At 35.4% G+C, this 16,262-nt stretch overlaps 3 protein-coding genes across 7 annotated transcripts; 1 reads left to right on the forward strand and 2 right to left on the reverse strand.

Moving 5' to 3' along the window:
• Positions 1–214: 214 nt before the first annotated feature.
• Positions 215–8,965, reverse strand: LOC147534034 (zinc metalloproteinase aureolysin). Of its 3 annotated transcripts, XM_086647350.1 has the most exons (9): positions 8,866–8,965; positions 6,920–8,206; positions 6,739–6,821; positions 5,786–5,869; positions 4,691–4,745; positions 3,926–4,613; positions 2,190–2,800; positions 1,198–1,490; positions 215–800 (listed from the first exon to the last, which is right to left on the reverse strand). In XM_086647350.1, the coding sequence occupies exons 1-2, from the start codon at positions 8,922–8,924 to the stop codon at positions 8,014–8,016; spliced, it is 252 nt and encodes an 83-aa protein (XP_086503476.1). In that variant the 5' UTR covers positions 8,925–8,965; the 3' UTR covers positions 215–800; positions 1,198–1,490; positions 2,190–2,800; positions 3,926–4,613; positions 4,691–4,745; positions 5,786–5,869; positions 6,739–6,821; positions 6,920–8,013. The 3 variants fall into 3 exon arrangements, with proteins under 3 accessions (XP_086503476.1, XP_086503475.1, XP_086503474.1); XM_086647349.1 differs by lacking the exons at positions 215–800; positions 1,198–1,490; positions 2,190–2,800 and having other exon boundaries at positions 3,413–4,172; positions 4,312–4,350; positions 4,464–4,613; positions 6,739–8,206; XM_086647348.1 differs by lacking the exons at positions 215–800; positions 1,198–1,490; positions 2,190–2,800 and having other exon boundaries at positions 3,413–4,139; positions 4,237–4,350; positions 4,464–4,613; positions 6,739–8,206.
• Positions 3,590–7,342, forward strand: LOC147534035 (receptor-like protein kinase THESEUS 1). 2 transcript variants are annotated; one of them, XM_086647347.1, is made up of 8 exons: positions 3,590–4,189; positions 5,079–5,272; positions 5,355–5,587; positions 5,777–5,903; positions 5,972–6,043; positions 6,138–6,324; positions 6,424–6,556; positions 6,761–7,342. In XM_086647347.1, exons 2-8 carry the CDS (start codon positions 5,125–5,127, stop codon positions 7,013–7,015), a joined length of 1,155 nt encoding a protein of 384 aa, XP_086503473.1. In that variant the 5' UTR covers positions 3,590–4,189; positions 5,079–5,124; the 3' UTR covers positions 7,016–7,342. The 2 variants fall into 2 exon arrangements, with proteins under 2 accessions (XP_086503473.1, XP_086503472.1); XM_086647346.1 differs by lacking the exon at positions 3,590–4,189 and adding an exon at positions 4,315–4,920.
• Positions 8,966–10,164: 1,199 nt separating the features above from the next.
• Positions 10,165–15,153, reverse strand: LPA66 (Pentatricopeptide repeat (PPR) superfamily protein). 2 transcript variants are annotated; one of them, XM_086650239.1, is made up of 3 exons: positions 13,640–14,747; positions 12,757–13,061; positions 10,165–12,324 (listed from the first exon to the last, which is right to left on the reverse strand). In XM_086650239.1, exon 3 carries the CDS (start codon positions 12,273–12,275, stop codon positions 10,377–10,379), a length of 1,899 nt encoding a protein of 632 aa, XP_086506365.1. In that variant the 5' UTR covers positions 12,276–12,324; positions 12,757–13,061; positions 13,640–14,747; the 3' UTR covers positions 10,165–10,376. The 2 variants fall into 2 exon arrangements, with proteins under 2 accessions (XP_086506365.1, XP_086506364.1); XM_086650238.1 differs by lacking the exon at positions 12,757–13,061 and having other exon boundaries at positions 14,656–15,153.
• Positions 15,154–16,262: the final 1,109 nt, after the last annotated feature.

Here is a 16,262-nt window from a genome sequence, read left to right on the forward strand (position 1 = left end):
ATTTCCAATCTCTTCAAAGCTAATGGTGTTCAAGTCGTCGATGTTGATCTTATTGCTCGTGCACTCGTTCTTTCTCTCTCTACTTCCTAACTAAGGGTTCCTTTGTTTTCCCATTTGATATTTTTTGTTGCACGCGATGTACTAAAGAAAGGAAACCTACGTAATAGTGATAAACAAGTATTTAGTTTATTTATATCTAACAATTAAAGGTGATAAGAAAAATGAAAGTTAATAAAGGAGAATTAGTGTTTAGAGACCACATCTACTAAGAGAATAGTCAAGAGAAAAACAGAAAGAGGAAAAAGAGAAATTTAATCTGAAAAGTGATTAAAAATAACACATGCTCCTTCAAAGAAGAAATCAGGGTTTTTAACCTAGGTTAACCTCTGGCTATTTTTCTTCTTAGCCATAATTCTCTTCTTCTTTCAGAAAGGTCAAAGAATATCCGTGTAAGTTCTGGTTTATCTACGAACATATCCAAAGCATCTTCAAATTCTTTGTTGCTCAAATTTGGCATAGCCTTTAGTGCATCTTCTATTCCTCGAATTGAAGGAGGTTGAAATGCTTCGACAAGTTTGTTTACTGCTTTCAAAAGCAAAATAGTTGCATCATCATCATCATCATAATTTGACCGTCGCCTACGCTTTGGACTTACATATCCATCTAAGTAAGGCCTCCTATCCACAATGGCATTTTTCCTCTCGCGAAGACGTAAATATTCATGTATGATGATAATCATCATCATAGCCGCAGCACGCAGTCGTAGTTGTCGTGTTTGCATTATATAGTGAAGTAAACAACTACAACAAAGTGTAAAATCAATCACAACAACTTTACTACTTTTTTAATAAACATACACAAAAAGTATACTCAACCAGTTTCTTCGGAATTCGGATTCTCACTTGAACCGCCTTTGGGAGAAACCTGCATTTCCTCTGACATGTTCAGTCACATAGAGAGAGAAATCTTTGTTTCTCTCACAGGCTGCTTCAAGTGGGTCCAAGGAGGCGAGTCACCTAGACTTGTTTTTTTGATAATAGCTTTCATAAATAAATTATTCAGTAACCATACAATGTTCAAGTATCATAAACAACAGTAGGCTACAAGGAATACTTAAAGTTAACTGAAAGGACTAAAAGCATTAATTTTTATATTCAGAAATCAAAACCCTAACACTCCTGGGCAGAAATAGATTACCTGAATATGAAGCTGTCCTTTGTTTATGGGGGTATAGTCTCTGTTGAGGGTTTCTGTTCTTCCTAGGCTTCACTCCCTTGTCGTGATATGTGAATCTCCACCCTAATGGTGAAGAGAAATACCTAAAAATTCCAAGTTAGTTGGTTACTTCCCCCTCTTTTTAGGTTGCCACGATTTATCCCTCGTAAGGGTAGTAGTTGGGCTCAAAGGATCTTCATCTGGCCCTAGAGATTGTTAATTTCGGCCTCCTGTTCAATTCAATACTTCATTTTTCTGGACGTATGGACTTTCAACTTAGAGGGTGTTTGATTTTCGCACTTATTAAGTGCGGGCCGGCAATTTTAGGCCGTTTGTTTTTTCACTTAATAAGTGAATATCACTTGTAAGTGGGGTCAAAGTAAGTGCAAAAAAGTAAGCTCCAACTTGGAGCTTATTTTTTTGCACTTACTTTCTAAGTGCTAAAAAAGACATTTCTATCCCTACCGAATATAATAATGACAAATGTAATTATAACTAAAAAGAAAATCTTAAACAATTGATAAGTAAAAAATCTTTTTATGACTTTATCAATGACCCTTTCCTTATTCACTCATCCTTCACCTAAGTTTTTTCTCTTAGATTTTTTTCACATCTCTTCCTTCATTAATCACGGAACCACCCAAACTCCATGATGCAACGTAAGTTCTTTCTCCTTCATAATTTTTAGTTACTTGAGGTTAATATTTTCAACATAAAGCATTCATAAATCGTAATTCTCTTGTATCCAAACTCGTGAGCATAATGAATTAGTATGAAATGCTAATATGTTAATACTTTAAGGTCAAAATAGACAATTTCTCATTTTTATGACATTTAAAATTAATATAAAAACAAAAATCAAGCACTTAGAAGTTGTAGAAAACAAACGCCATATCACTTACAAGTGATATCACTTACTAAGTGATTATCACTTAGTAAGTTGTAGCACTTACTAGTGCTAAAAAATCAAACACCCTCTTACTCTTTTGGGGCTCAATTAGCTCCTGTTATGGGCTCATTAGGTCTATGGAATACTTTTCAACCATGATGATCTAAATTTTTGTTCTTAGTTGAGTCCGAAGTGATTGAAAGTGTTAACGTAAACTCTAAAAACCCTAGAGGTATCAAGTTCGATTCTCGGAGGTGGTGAAATTTTATTAAACTTGTTTTTTTGTTTAAATAACACTAATAATAGAAGGTTACAAAGTTCAGACGAGAGTTAAGCGACCTATTCAAGAGTAGGAATATACGGACTGACATGTAACACTAGTTAACAACAAAAGGACTAAAATTTCAGTAGAAGAACTAATCGGGATGCAAAGCCGAAACGGCCAGACTACGTGTCGCGATAATGGAATTTCTTGGGCAGTGTCTGATGGATATCGGTGAGCCACCTGTCCTTTCACGTAAGTCGTTGATTTTCTTCGATAATCTCCACGGCGCTTCTAGATTAAAAGTATAAATACTAATGGTTTGCATTGAAGATGCTCTGACCCCTTACACAAGTGAGCTAGTGAAATTTTTTGCTTGGTTCCTTAGATAGCCCCACCCACGTTCTTAATAGGTTCAAGAGATTACCTAGGGCCTACAATATCATCAAACAAAAAGGAATGTCTTTCATATTTATAGAGGTTAAGAGTTAGGATTCCTTCTTAGTTTTTGAAAAATAAAATTATATTGGCAAGTCACAAGATTCTATTCTCGGTTTTGTTTTATTGGTTTGCATTTTCTTTTTGAGAAATCGACTACGATCTACATAACTACTCAGGTCAAACCAATAGTTAAAGAGACTTTTAGTTAAAGAGGCCTAAAGCCCAACAACGTCTATTCTATTTAGCGCCTAATTACATGGGATAAATGTTGGTGACAAATTGTTTTCACCAAGACTCGATCTCACGACCTCATAGGCTTAAGAGAGATGTCCTTCCCCTACACCAAAGGGTGGTGAACGGGAATAATAATAATCTGATTATCTGGAATCACATTTCACAAATGTATAATAATCTAACAATCTGGAATCACATTATTAAACAACTACAAGAAATGAGTTTCTATTCTCGTTCAATCCAAAAATTAGATTATAATAATCTGATTATCTGGAATCACATTTCACAAATAATTTTCCTAGTAATGGAATTCTTTTTTTTTTTTTGTTGAGGTTAGTAATCGAATTCTAGTGGTCATATGCCAAACATAGCATAAGTGAAAATCTATATCCCAACTAAATACATAAAAAGAAGTGACAAAAATTAGTCACTGAATCAAGAATTTCTGTCAGCATACATCCACTTTTCTCTCACAATTTCAGACAACAAAACATCCAAAAAAAACCCTGTTTTTTTAAGAACCAAACATTTTCCCAAGCAGAAAAATTGCTGACCTAACTACTTACCAGATCTGATCCCTCTGAACAACATGACAACCTCACTTTAACCTAATCTCCTTTGGTTATCAAACCCCACAACAACAAATTCCCATAATAAACAATTATAATTTATTACTCCTATGAGAGAGAGAAGAGAAAACAGAGAAGAAAAAGGAAGAGAGTCTTCCTTCTCTCATCCTCACAACAATTTCCCACACAAAGATTCAAAAAACTGAAATGTAATTGAAGTAAGATTTTGGTACCCAATTACCCATTTTGTGAAAACAGATAAAACTGAAATCATTCAATAAAAGCAATAAATTATAGCCAAGGAAGTTAGGGTACCTGTTGAGTTCTGTCATGTTGGCTGTCAATGGCCCCATAAAAAGGGAAGAAGATGATGACCCACCTCAATTCATGCAAATGAGAATCCATTTCTTTCTTTTCAGATAAAAATTACACAAAAAGGCATTAAGGGGGAAGATCATGTTGGCAGGAGGAAGATTCTTCAGTGGCTGATTGATTCTTTTTATATTGATCTGCCTCAATTATAATGTCTCTGCAATAATAGTGCAGTTAAAGCCACTTTCCTCTGTCAACATCCATAAGGTAAAAAAATTTATTCAAATTACAGTTGGTAACAACTAACAACTCACATGGGGTTGGCCTTGTTTGGAGAGAGACAGACAGAGAGAGGGAGGCATCATTAGGTTGATGAAGACAGGGCTAACCTTAACTTTCATCTCTTCGACTTGGACCCAGCTATCTCTCTTAATTGAAATCAAAACATATCATTAAATTTTGTGTTGACTAGTTGTTAGAATGTGCTTTGGGAACAAGAACTTGAAAGTACATTCATTAATGGGGTGATAAGTAAACTTACCAAGTGAAAGCCAAACCAAGCAATCAACATAAGTTGAGACTCACTACTTCTTTAAGGAATTTCATTATATCAATTGTTTTGAGTTGTCAATTCTTGTTTGTTTTATGGGAGAAATAATGAACATGTCATACATGTTTCTTTTTTGTTCATCTGTCGAAAAGGAGTTTTAGCAGCATCAGATATCATATAGGATGACATGGTGGACACTGGAAAGGAGAGATAAGTACCTGGAAGAGGGCAGGGTTTGTCTTTGTTATCTGGTTTAGAATTGAATAGCATTTCCTGTCCACAATATATGATATCAAGAGAAATAGTGAGTACTTGAAATCTGCCAGACTTTGTCAATACTTTTCGACTTCAAGCCCACTTGGGTAGGCCAGGAATGAAAAAACTATGCTATTCTCAACAAGTTGGAGTTTGATTGAGAAGCAAACTTAAACCACTGTCATTGCCACTGGTATCTAATCTCTTTTCAATATGAAACTGCTTTTTCCTATACCTAATAAAAAAAAAACACTGTTCTGTTCTCTATTGTGAATGTTTGGAGATGGAAGATTCAATTCAGTCTCTTCAAAAAGTTTATCTTCTAATTTGTTCAAACCTTTTGTTTTACAGGTTCAATGTTTAACTCTGTCGAAGAAGAAACAGATTTCGAAAGGAAATGTCAGGGTCATTTGCCTCCATAGTTGGAGGTGCTGCAGGAGGAGTTCTGTTGCTCGTGATAATTATTGGCTTAATATGGTTTTATTTACGTAAGAAGTTGTCGAATAAAAACTCAGAAACAGGTTCTTCAGACCCATCTGCACTAGGTAAGGGTTTTTGTTTATAGAATCCATGGAGAATTTGAGTGAAGTTTTATATTAGTAGGTGACCTTTCTGATTTCGTTGTAGAGTGGAACAAGGGAGGAGAGCCAACTTCAGGAAGTGGTACCACTCTATCAGGACCACATGGAGCAAGACAATTCACATTGGAAGAGTTGGAGCAAGCAACAAATCAATTCAGTGAAAGCAAACTAATAGGAACGGGAAGTTTTGGTTTGGTCTATAAAGGTTTGCTGCGTGATGGAACTTTTGTGGCAATCAAGAGACGTTTTGGTCGTCCTCGACAGGAATTTGTTGAAGAGGTAATATTTAGCTAATAATACACAGACAAGTGAAGAATTTATTTTATAGATACTAGTGAGAAAATAGATGCCTCACAGTTATGTTACTAAACCACTATAATACTACAAATTACAAAATTATGACTTATGAATTAGATAATTGGAAGATTAAATTTGTAAGTAGAAGTGAAATAGTTTCTTTGACAACAGGTGAGTTACCTGATGAAAATTCAGCATCGCAACCTCGTTACACTTCTTGGTTACTGCCAACAAAATGGGATTCAAATGTTGGTTTTCGAATATCTGCCAAACAACAGTTTGTGTAATCATTTGTACGGTAAGTATCTGAAACAACCATTTTAACAAGCATTCCATATAATGGCAGTTAAGAATTTTCGCTAACAGATAATGGACAAGATTCAACAATGAAACTCGAGTTCAAACAAAGGCTCTCGATTGCTCTGGGGGCAGCTAAAGGTATGTTATTGAAGAAAACAAATTGTTCAACGACTAGGTCAAAGAGATTAACCTGTGGAAGTATGAGTCTATTAACAGAAAATCATACTTGCAGGTTTATGCCATTTGCACTCACAGACACCATCTGTGGTACACAAGAACTTCAAAACGGCTAATGTTTTGGTTGATGAGAACTTCATCCCTAAAGTTTCAGATGCAGGCATTTTTAGCCTACTTGAGAGAATAGAAGATGCGGGTCCTTCATCAGGAACCACTGGTGAAAATGTTTTTAGAGATCCAGAGTACCTCCCTCTCCTCCTTACTCATAAATCATCATGATTTAATTTTGGAGAATCTATTCTTGAATCTTTAGTTCATTAATTACATGAATATTTGTTTAGGGTCAGAGGATCAGTAGCACTCTCTGAATCCAACGATGTCTACAGCTTTGGTGTATTTCTTTTGGAGCTAGTAAGTGGCCATGAAATTTCAAGGACTAGCATATCAGGATCTGGTAAAAGCTTGACAAAATGGGTAAATAATCATAATCATGTAGTATCATGTTAACATGATTTTTTTTATGTTTTAATGTCTAACAATATGTTCAAACAAAACTTCAGTTTTTTGGTGTTTTTCCTATGATCAAGCTCCCAAATACGAATTGAAATGTAGAAATGTTTTTTTCTTCGCCTTAACTATTTATTACTTATTAATACCTTGATTTCCAACTTTCTGAAGGTTGAATCACGTATATGCTCAAACAACCTTGTGGATAGTCGGCTAACAAGCAACTTCACACCTGAGGGAATGAAAGATCTGATTAGACTAACACTTGAATGCATAAATATAACTGGAAAAGGGATGCCGAAGATGGACATGGTTGTGTCTGTGCTAGACCTGATCCTTGAAAAGGAGATGACAAAGACAACCATTATGGGCACAGGCACTGCTACCATAGTTACTCCTGGGAGTGAATTGTTTACCTCACACTGAAGGAGCAACCTTTAACTGCAGATATAATGCCTGACAGAACGCACTAATGGATTACAGATTCAAACTTCATGTAGCCAAAACCAAAGAGTTGGAGTAAGCGTCTTTTCCTGATAATATTATGAAGGATCAGGGAGACATGGAAAGCATTTTCTTTTCGATTTTGCTTGGCTTAACGTGTTTCATTCCATTGTTAAGAGTTCTCCATGGTCTAATTTCTCTTGCAAGTGTGAAAATTACTGCATATTATTTGATTATTGTAATGATAATGATATGTATATGTGCACTAATTACGTAATGAAAACAAGCTAATTATAAGCTTATCAAAAAGACGATAAAGAAGAAAATTTAGAACAATTATTCATGCTAAAATAAGTAAAATTGATGTAGTTAGCAGTGTAGTAGGGAAAAGAAGAACTGAAACATGAAGGGAATTAAAGTCTCTCTACTACAAGTTTTGTTCAATTTGGTAACATTCTTTCACCTAAAAAGGAAAGTTAGCATCAAAAAAATAATGTTTAGAGAGACAACAAGCAACTTAGCTATAATCTGCAACTGCCTTGCCATTTGATTGAGCATCAAGTTTCACATCTAAATCACTCCATAAAGATTATCGTGCAAATACACATCATGTGATTCAAGTTTCTTTGATCTATAGTGGTGTTCACCGAAAAGGATTGTGAAGAAAGAGTAATTTCATTCCGCTGAGTGTCAAAGACACCTGCACTGAGAAATATAAGATGCAATTGACTAGAGAACTAATTTTCATTTTCCTTTCACTTTTGATGAATTTAGTGACGGGAAAAACACCCAAGTTTCTCTTAGTACTATAGAACTTATACAGTATAGAACTTCGAAGTTATTAATGTAATTCGTAAGTCAAGATAACTTGCTATTGAATTGTTGCATGGATAGGTAAACCAAGCATAAAGAAAAAAGATAATCGTATATAGGGACTGGATAATATTCACTGACAAAGGAAATAAGAAACAGAGAACATATCATATATCAATATAATCCTTCATGATGGGGTCGTTCTTCTCCAAGGTTGCGTTCCTCCTCCAATTCTCTACTGCTCTATCAACTGCTATTTTTCCCTTGCGTATTTCTTCAGCGGAGAACTTGTGTTCTATTATGCCCAAAGGTCCTGGCTGTAGTACACCTATTACAGTCTCAACTTCTTGTTCTAGCTGCCTTTGAAACGAAACAATACAAGGTTAGCTGCTTGAACTGACAAATTACTAGCGGAAATCTTCCCGAGTAGGCATCCACATACATTCAGAAGATGAACATAAACCTTATTATCAAATACTATCTCAAATCTAGAAAAGGCACACTATTTCGATGGATTATTAAGCAAAATACTAATTACGCGGCAATAATGTATCTGTTTAACTACAATCCAATTAAGATATTTCCTATCCCTAATAAACAAAAATTGACAAAATTTCAGGAGAGCTGCATCTGAAACTATAAAGACTTCATCACTCACCACAGATTACCAGTTTAAAGATCAAATTTGTGAATAATTTTAACCTAAATGTTAAGTAGTTCTAATCAAACCCTAAATCGACAAATCAATAAAATCTCAGAAATCATTTCCGATAGTTTATAAGTAAGATATCCTAATAGATACAAAATTTATTTAGGTTATGGCAGAACCCTGAGAAAGCCAAGTCAATTATAAACACTAATTTGAGACATCATTTAGGTAGATTGTAGTAATTGGAAAAGATTAAACAACAGAATATCAGATTGGGTATGGGAGAATTATAAACATTTTGTGAAGAAGATCATAAGGGATGCGTTATTGGAGAAAAGGGGAAAATTTTCTCGGAAAAGAATAATAGTACCTGAAGAGGCCTGAGAAAGGTTTTAAGCCACCAAGACGCGAGAAAGGAGATGATGCCATTGCTGGAAATTATGATTTCCTAGAGAGAGAGAGAGAGAAAGTTTCTCGCGTTAATGTGTAAAACCAGTGCCTACACTTAATTATCTGAATCTGAATCTGAATCTGACTCTGACACGACTTGTAAGTCTGATTTCTCCTAATATGAATTCTAAATCTGAATTGTTTTGGCTGGGGCCTGGGGGATATAAAATAGTAAATGAAAAACAAATATTTGAGAAACTAACCTAGATCAACTCGACAAACAACTGGTAATCTAATTGGTAATGCCTCTATCCGCCTCGGTTTTGATGGCGTGAAAGTTCAAATCCATTTTAATTATTGAGTTCTATACATTTCAAATTTGCTAGTTTGATCAGCCAAAACCACACTATTCGTTTTAAAAGACGATTTTTATCTCATTTTCTTGTAAAAAATATATTTGTGTAGGTTATGTTTGAAAGATCTCAGCAAGTGCTTTCTGAGTTTGAAAAATGTCATTGTACTCATAGTTATAATAAAAAAAGTATTTAAATTTTACAACATTAGAATTAGAGAAGCAAAATCCCTAAACAAACATATAAAGACAGGAGGAAGACAATGGCATTAATGTAATTTTTTTATTTCAAATGTCTTTCACTCTTTCTGGATTTTATGTCTCCAACAACTTACAACCCTATGTGCTATTTTGTAACAAAAAAAAAACCTGTGTGCTATCTAGATTGGATCAAGGGGAAGCTCTGACGGCTAAAAGAACCAAATACGGTGATACTCGCACCATTTCCCAACATGTGAAAGAACAGGGCAAAACTTCCATGGAACATGTTACCAAATCGATAAAACAAACGAGCAAACGAGTCATCCAACTCTTAGCCACAACGACGAAAAAAAACAAGCATTCCAATCTCATAAACACAAACAGGATAGTCCGCAAGATGGAACCAAAAAGTTCCCAAGTAGCGTACTTGAATTCTCTTCTAAAAGGAGAGGTTATGTCTCACGAAATCTTATAAATACTAAAGTGAGACACCTTCTTACAAGCGTTACTATTATGGCTAAGTACAAGTACTGAGTTACGCCAACAAAAGAATGCAAGTAATTTGCGAACAAGAGGGGGAGTCCACGTGAGTTAGAGTGAAGATAAGTGTCAGAAAATCTACACAAGTAATCGTCGTTGAACACCCATAGGAGATGTGTTATAAGCATAGTTGGTGAATGAGGAAGAAACTATGGCCCGAGACAGTCTGAGTGGTACCTGTGAAAATGAAAATGGAGCAAACCTATTTAACTCTCTGTAATGAATCAACTCAGTTTACACAGTTGAATTTTCAAATTTACATTTCTTCAACCATAAATTGAAGAACTAAAGAAATTACAGTCATCTTGTTGGACTCGAGAACAGGAATGGTTCTCTTTTTCTTTTTCCTTTCTTCCCTTATTGATACCTAAATACCCAATATGCGTTACCAACTACAATCACCAATAGTCCATGCACGAACAAAAACCGTCTTCAAAATGGTGGAAGCGGTTTCTATCCCTCACAATTACCTTACGGTTATAAATTCTAGAAATGAGCTTCATTGACAGATGACAATCCCCACATATTCGGAGGTTCTTGATTACCCGAATTGGTGTATGGCTCTTTGTACTGATTAGACCAAAGGCAACTGCAATCTTCTCACTATGATAGTGAAGCACACTTTCTCTCTCTTCTTCATCCATGTTAAGCAACACTTGCCGAGTGTCAGGTTTGTATCCATCCAACCTCAATTTTTCAGAGATCTCTTCCAGCATTACATGAATCTCCCTAGCTCTTGGATGGGATTCATCTTCAACAAGGAACTCATGAATTGTTCCATCAATTTCGATCCAACTACATCCCGGGTTTTTTCTTATATCTTTCTCCTTCATCATTAACCTTAATTCAGAAACAGCATCCCAATCACCTAAAGAGGCATGCATATTCGAAAGAGCAACATAAGAACCACTATCACAAGGAACTAACTCCATAAGTCGCTTAGCCACACGTTTCCCCATCTCAACATTGCCATGCATTTTACAAGCCCCTAACAAGGCTTTCAATATCACATCATCTGGTTTAGTTGGCATTTTCAATATAAACTCTTCCGCTTCTTCAAGCAACCCGGCACGACCTAACAAATCAACCATGCACCCATAATGCTCAATTCTAGGTTTTAATTTATCTACTCTAGTCATTTTTTCAAAATAAAATCTTCCCTCATCAATATACCCGGCATGACTACAAGCACTCAGCACACTAATGTAACATACATCGGTAGGTTTCACCCCATATAGTTCCATCCTTTTAAAATAATTGAGTGCATCGTTAGCTTGCCCATGCATAGCTAGGCCTCCAATTATAGCACTCCATGTGACAGCATTCCTTTTACGAATTCTCTCAAATACCTGAATTGCCTCGTCAATGCTCCCACATTTCGAGTACATGTCGATCAAAGCAGAGCCAAGTACATCGTCCACCTCAATTTTATTCCTCTCTGCATACAAATGAACCCATTTACCCAACTCAAGCGCACCAAGACGTGAAATAGCTGGAAGAACACTAACCAAAGTCACATAATTTGGAGAAACGGTGTCGATTTGCATCTCCCTAAATAACTCTATAGCCTCTGTAAAGAACCCATTTTGTGCATAACCAGCAATCATTCCATTCCAAGACACTAGACTTCTTTGAGGCATTGAATCAAACAATTTTCTTGCCGCGTTAAAATCCCCACTTCTTATGTAACCGTCGACCATTACATTGTAAAGAACTACATTTCCATCAGTAACAAAGTCATTGTTTCTACCAGAACTTTCATGGAACAATTTATGTGCATCACTCATATCTCCACATATTGCATACATCCTAACAAGATTACTAACAATAAATTCATCCAAAACTAACCCAAACCCACGCTTTATAATCTGCCCATGAACCTGTTTTCCTTCTTCTATTCTTCCAATTCTAGTACACGCTTTCAAAATGGACGGGAATGTAAAATTATTGGGTTCAACAAATTCATCCTCAAGCATTCGAATGAAGATGATCAATGCTTCTATCTGTTGTTGATCAGTTTCCGAGTAAGCTCTGATAATGGTATTAAAGGAGAAACAATTAGGTTCCTCCATTTGGTCGAAAACCATTCTAGCATAATCAAGATCTCCGTAATCTTTTGTCAGAGCACAAAATTTTAAGATCTCAGCAGCAGCAAAGGGGTCCTGAATTCTGCCGGTTTTGATTTTCCTAGCGTGAATTTGCACCAAATCTTTCATTGACTTGCAAGATTTGGGGTCTGCTTGAATTAGTGGTGATGATGAATTGCTGATTAGCTGGGAATTTGAAAGTAGGAACATGTTTCGGCGGTAAGCAACGTCTACCAGTTACTTATTAAGGAATTACATCCTGATAAAAGAAGAAAAAGAGGTTCATTAGGCAACTAGTACTTGGTCAAAATCCTTGTCAAAAGAAAATTTCCGAACAATACTAATAAACAAAGAAAGACAATGAAAATTTTTTTTTAGCAAATCATAGAAATTTTTTATGTACTTTTGCAACAAATACATTTGTTACATACTCCGTACAAAGAAAATGAAAAAAGATTTTTCAAAGAACCAAAGCGAAGATATGGCGTATTTCGAGTAGCGAAAGAACAGTCTTTTCATTTTCATCTATATTAACAAATCAGATGGGGAATGACGGGATGCCTGTCCTGGTCATCAATCCTATCTGCCAAGGAGATGTTCATTTTTGCTAAGCAAAGGTCATCTAAATTCAAAAGTGGGAGGTATTTTATGTACTAAAATCAGATTAATGGATGCGTATAACACAACGTACTTTTGCATTGTACTACTTTTTGGCGCCAGACGCAGCAGGCGGGCCATAGGGCACACATTATGTCTCTTCGTCACTTTGTAACGTATCATAATAACTAAATCTTGCACAACGTGTCCTTGGAGCACGAGTTACACCTAGCAGTAATTAAAAAAACTCGTAAAAAGTAAAATGGAGATAAAAATTTATGAAGTAATAGACAATCCAAGGAACTAAAATCTTAACAAAAGAACCAGATATTTGTATAAGAAAACTAAGAATCCTCTCTTCTAAAATAGAAGGAAGCAAACCCAGATGAAAAAGTAGTCCTCGATGTTGAGAAAAATAACCACTCCTTATAGGTGATCAGTCTACTTAGAGTTTTTCTCTAATGCGGAAAACCAGGATCTTGGATGAAATGGTGAATAAATCGAACATAACCACGAAGCAAATAAAGAATAATGACACACAAGATTTATAGAGGTTCGGAGCAAGTCCTACGTCCTCTTTAGCGGCACCAAGTAAATCCACTATGAATATGAAGTTACAACTTACCCGAGTTACCGTACACAAAGTCTAGTGCACTCCCCTGTTACAAATCTCACTACAACTCTCACCCTCACACACTTGTACAACTCTCTTGATCAACACTCTCTCTTACTCTTTCACTTTAGTTTACAGAGACTTGAGAATGGATACAGAAGTGGTGAATGAAGAAGCCAATTTATAGGCATTCATTCACCCGTAAGAAATGGAAGCATTAAATACTTGGCCATTTTTCTCCATCTCCATTAAATGCATTTTTGCATTTTCTTCCATGAAACAAGGAAGGCAGGAGCAATGGACGGTGAGTTGCAAATCTTGACTTTAAGGTCACATCGAACTATTTGGCCCCACCATATGACACTCGAAGCATTAAACACTCGTAGAAACAGAGAAGGCCCAGAACATAAACCTTGAAGAACGAAAGCAAAACCAAAATCAAGGACACCCGGAACCACATTATTACACCAAAACTGGTTTTTGTTGAAAACCACAAAACCAATTTTACGACACAAAAGTTTGAAGCGACAAGCTATTAACTGCCCTAATACCTCAGAAATTCTGCTTGTTTATTAAACATAGGTCAATGCTCAGTTTCATGTTGCAGGTATTGAAATTTATTTGAATTCGTCTGAAAGGCTCGACATTTATTTCCATATAAGTATATAACACATTGTTATGCCCGAATTATTTATTTTCAGTGACACATTTTCTCAATCTACATGGTTATCTCTATCGTTTCTTTTATGAGGTTAAGAAATTCTAACTCATTTAAGAGATGTAGTGTGTAACTAAAGATCCTAATTATCTGCATCAATTCAAAGAAAACATGTAACTTTGCTAAAACATAGCATCTTTTGGGGCGAAAGGTGAATGTGTTTCCCTACCTGTTGTTTCCATCACTAGGACCAGTTGTGCTTGATGTTTGGGCAATTCGCTAGTATTAAGAGTGTTATATCTAAAGTCATATTGTTGTTCTCCAAGTTATTAGATCTGAAATCTGACTCGAGGTTTGAATTGACTAAAGCCAGATATCATTTTTGTCTGACTCGTAACGTCTAACAAGTTTGAATGGCTGAGTTAGGTTGGTTTTGGTATTCATTTGAAGCAGAGGATTCAAATTCAGACGAGTAAACCGAGTCAGATTCCAAACAATGTGTTTCCCTACCTTTTGAGAAGTATAACTATTTACTCTTCACAAACTAAACCAAACAAATAAATTTCCAATCCTTCACTATTTCAACCAATTAAGAGCTAAATAATCGATTAAAACAAAGAACAGAATAAAAAAAAAAAAACAAATTAATCTAGCCTTTTTCTTCAACAATTAAGCAAAATATGAACTTCAAAAGAGAAACAAAGTTAGAGAAATGAAATCACCTTGTTTTGAGCTTCAGATTGTTCACTTGTATAGCTTCAAGCTTCATTATACCAAAAAAATAAAGCTTTTTGTTGGTAGTGACTTCGGAAGTAAGCATTTCAGGAAGATAAAGATAGAGAAGTCGATTAATAGCAGGAGAGAGAGAGAGAGAGAGAGAGAGAGAGAGAGAGAGAGAGAGAGAGAGAGAGAGAGAGAGAGAGAGAGAGAGAGAGAGAGAGAGAGTAGTACAAGAATTGTGGAAAAGTTAAAAGGTAAACAGGAGGTATTGAATAATGAAACCCTAGAAAAGTTTCATGGATTGCTCCTCCGAGTAGAGAAAACTAGCAATATCTTCTTACCACAATTTGTACGTGTTGGTGAGGTGAATTATGAAAGCAACAATTTCTTCCCCATATCTTTCAACAGAAAAAAAAAAAAAAAATCTTCCCCATATGATATAGGTAGTGACCAATTTATTTTCTAATAATTATCAAAAGACTTTTATTTTATTTTTTCACAACTTTTCTCTCTCGTCTCTCTACTTTCGATCGCTAACTCCGGTCACTATTTCTGACCACCACCACCACTATTTTTCTCTCTCTCGATTTAGATAACGATGAATCGATGATGGTCTTGATTCAACTAAATCGCCTAGTATAGATACTCTTTCTCTATGTGTATATACACTATATTTCATATACACCGTCTCTAGTATACACCCATTTTGATTTTAAGATTCAATTTGATTTTTAATTTACAGGGTTTGCTTATAATTGTAGTAATATGACTTTATATGAAGAATGGATTAGCGTTTCAGTTGTTTTGGTTTAACATTCCTTGAATTTCTACATCTGAAATTTTTAAAGATAGGAAAAAAGAATCGATATGAGACAAACCAGGTTGCAAAGCAATGGTCTATAAGAAAGAAAATAAAAACTAAATGGGATCTCCCAATTTGCAGAAGAGCGCAATCATGACCTTGTAACTCCAAGCAAAAGACAAAAGTTTTAATCAAATAGGAAGATAGCAGAAGGTTAAGGAGTATTGTAAAATAACATGCGTTCAGCAAGTGAGAAACAAATCTTATGAAGTTGGGGTAACTGCAGTGTTAGACTTTCAACAAGAGATATGAAAAATTTATTTAATGCTAGCAGAGTAAAAACAATGTAAAGCTTTACTTGATTATTCTGAACGTCAACGTATGAAAAATCCATCGTTTGTTGTATTCTATCCAAGTTTGTTCAGAAGGTCTGGCGAATTCTTATGGACTTATGTTAGGTCAAGGATGAATTCTGATTACTTTGAAGATGTTGTTTATTGTCCTAGTTGCGAGTAAAGATTAAGCAACATGTCACTGAAAGGTTAAAAGACGTTTCAATGATGGTCATTTATTGATACAGGTGTTGTGCAGAATTTTTGGGTTTGGACAAAGAAGATGGATGGATAATTATTCGTAAGAAAATGCTTGAGACATCAAAAGAAGAAAATTCTATTCTCTAAGCATTTGGGTGGTGATCGATACATGTATAATAGAAAAAGACTTGGTTATTACGAAGAATATTGTGGTAAGGGGCATTGGTTTACTTTACCTGATATGGTTGCTTATTTGCTATTACTTTCAACTATG

This window comes from Eschscholzia californica, unplaced genomic scaffold (genome assembly GCF_041429995.1).
Source record: "Eschscholzia californica isolate CP2 unplaced genomic scaffold, dmEscCali1.0.p SCAF_6, whole genome shotgun sequence".
NCBI classification, from domain to species: domain Eukaryota; kingdom Viridiplantae; phylum Streptophyta; class Magnoliopsida; order Ranunculales; family Papaveraceae; genus Eschscholzia; species Eschscholzia californica.

Coding starts and splice junctions, on each gene's coding strand:
- LOC147534035 (XM_086647347.1), top strand. CDS start 5,125: ATGTCAGGGTCATTTGCCTCCATAGTTGGAGGTGCTGCAGGAGGAGTT. Junction 5,273..5,354: donor TTCAGACCCATCTGCACTAG/GTAAGGGTTTTT, acceptor ATTTCGTTGTAG/AGTGGAACAAGGGAGGAGAG. Junction 5,904..5,971: donor TTTGTGTAATCATTTGTACG/GTAAGTATCTGA, acceptor TTTCGCTAACAG/ATAATGGACAAGATTCAACA.
- LOC147534034 (XM_086647350.1), bottom strand. CDS start 8,924: ATGGCATCATCTCCTTTCTCGCGTCTTGGTGGCTTAAAACCTTTCTCA. Junction 8,207..8,865: donor CCTTTCTCAGGCCTCTTCAG/GTACTATTATTC, acceptor TTCGTTTCAAAG/GCAGCTAGAACAAGAAGTTG.
- LPA66 (XM_086650238.1), bottom strand. CDS start 12,275: ATGTTCCTACTTTCAAATTCCCAGCTAATCAGCAATTCATCATCACCA.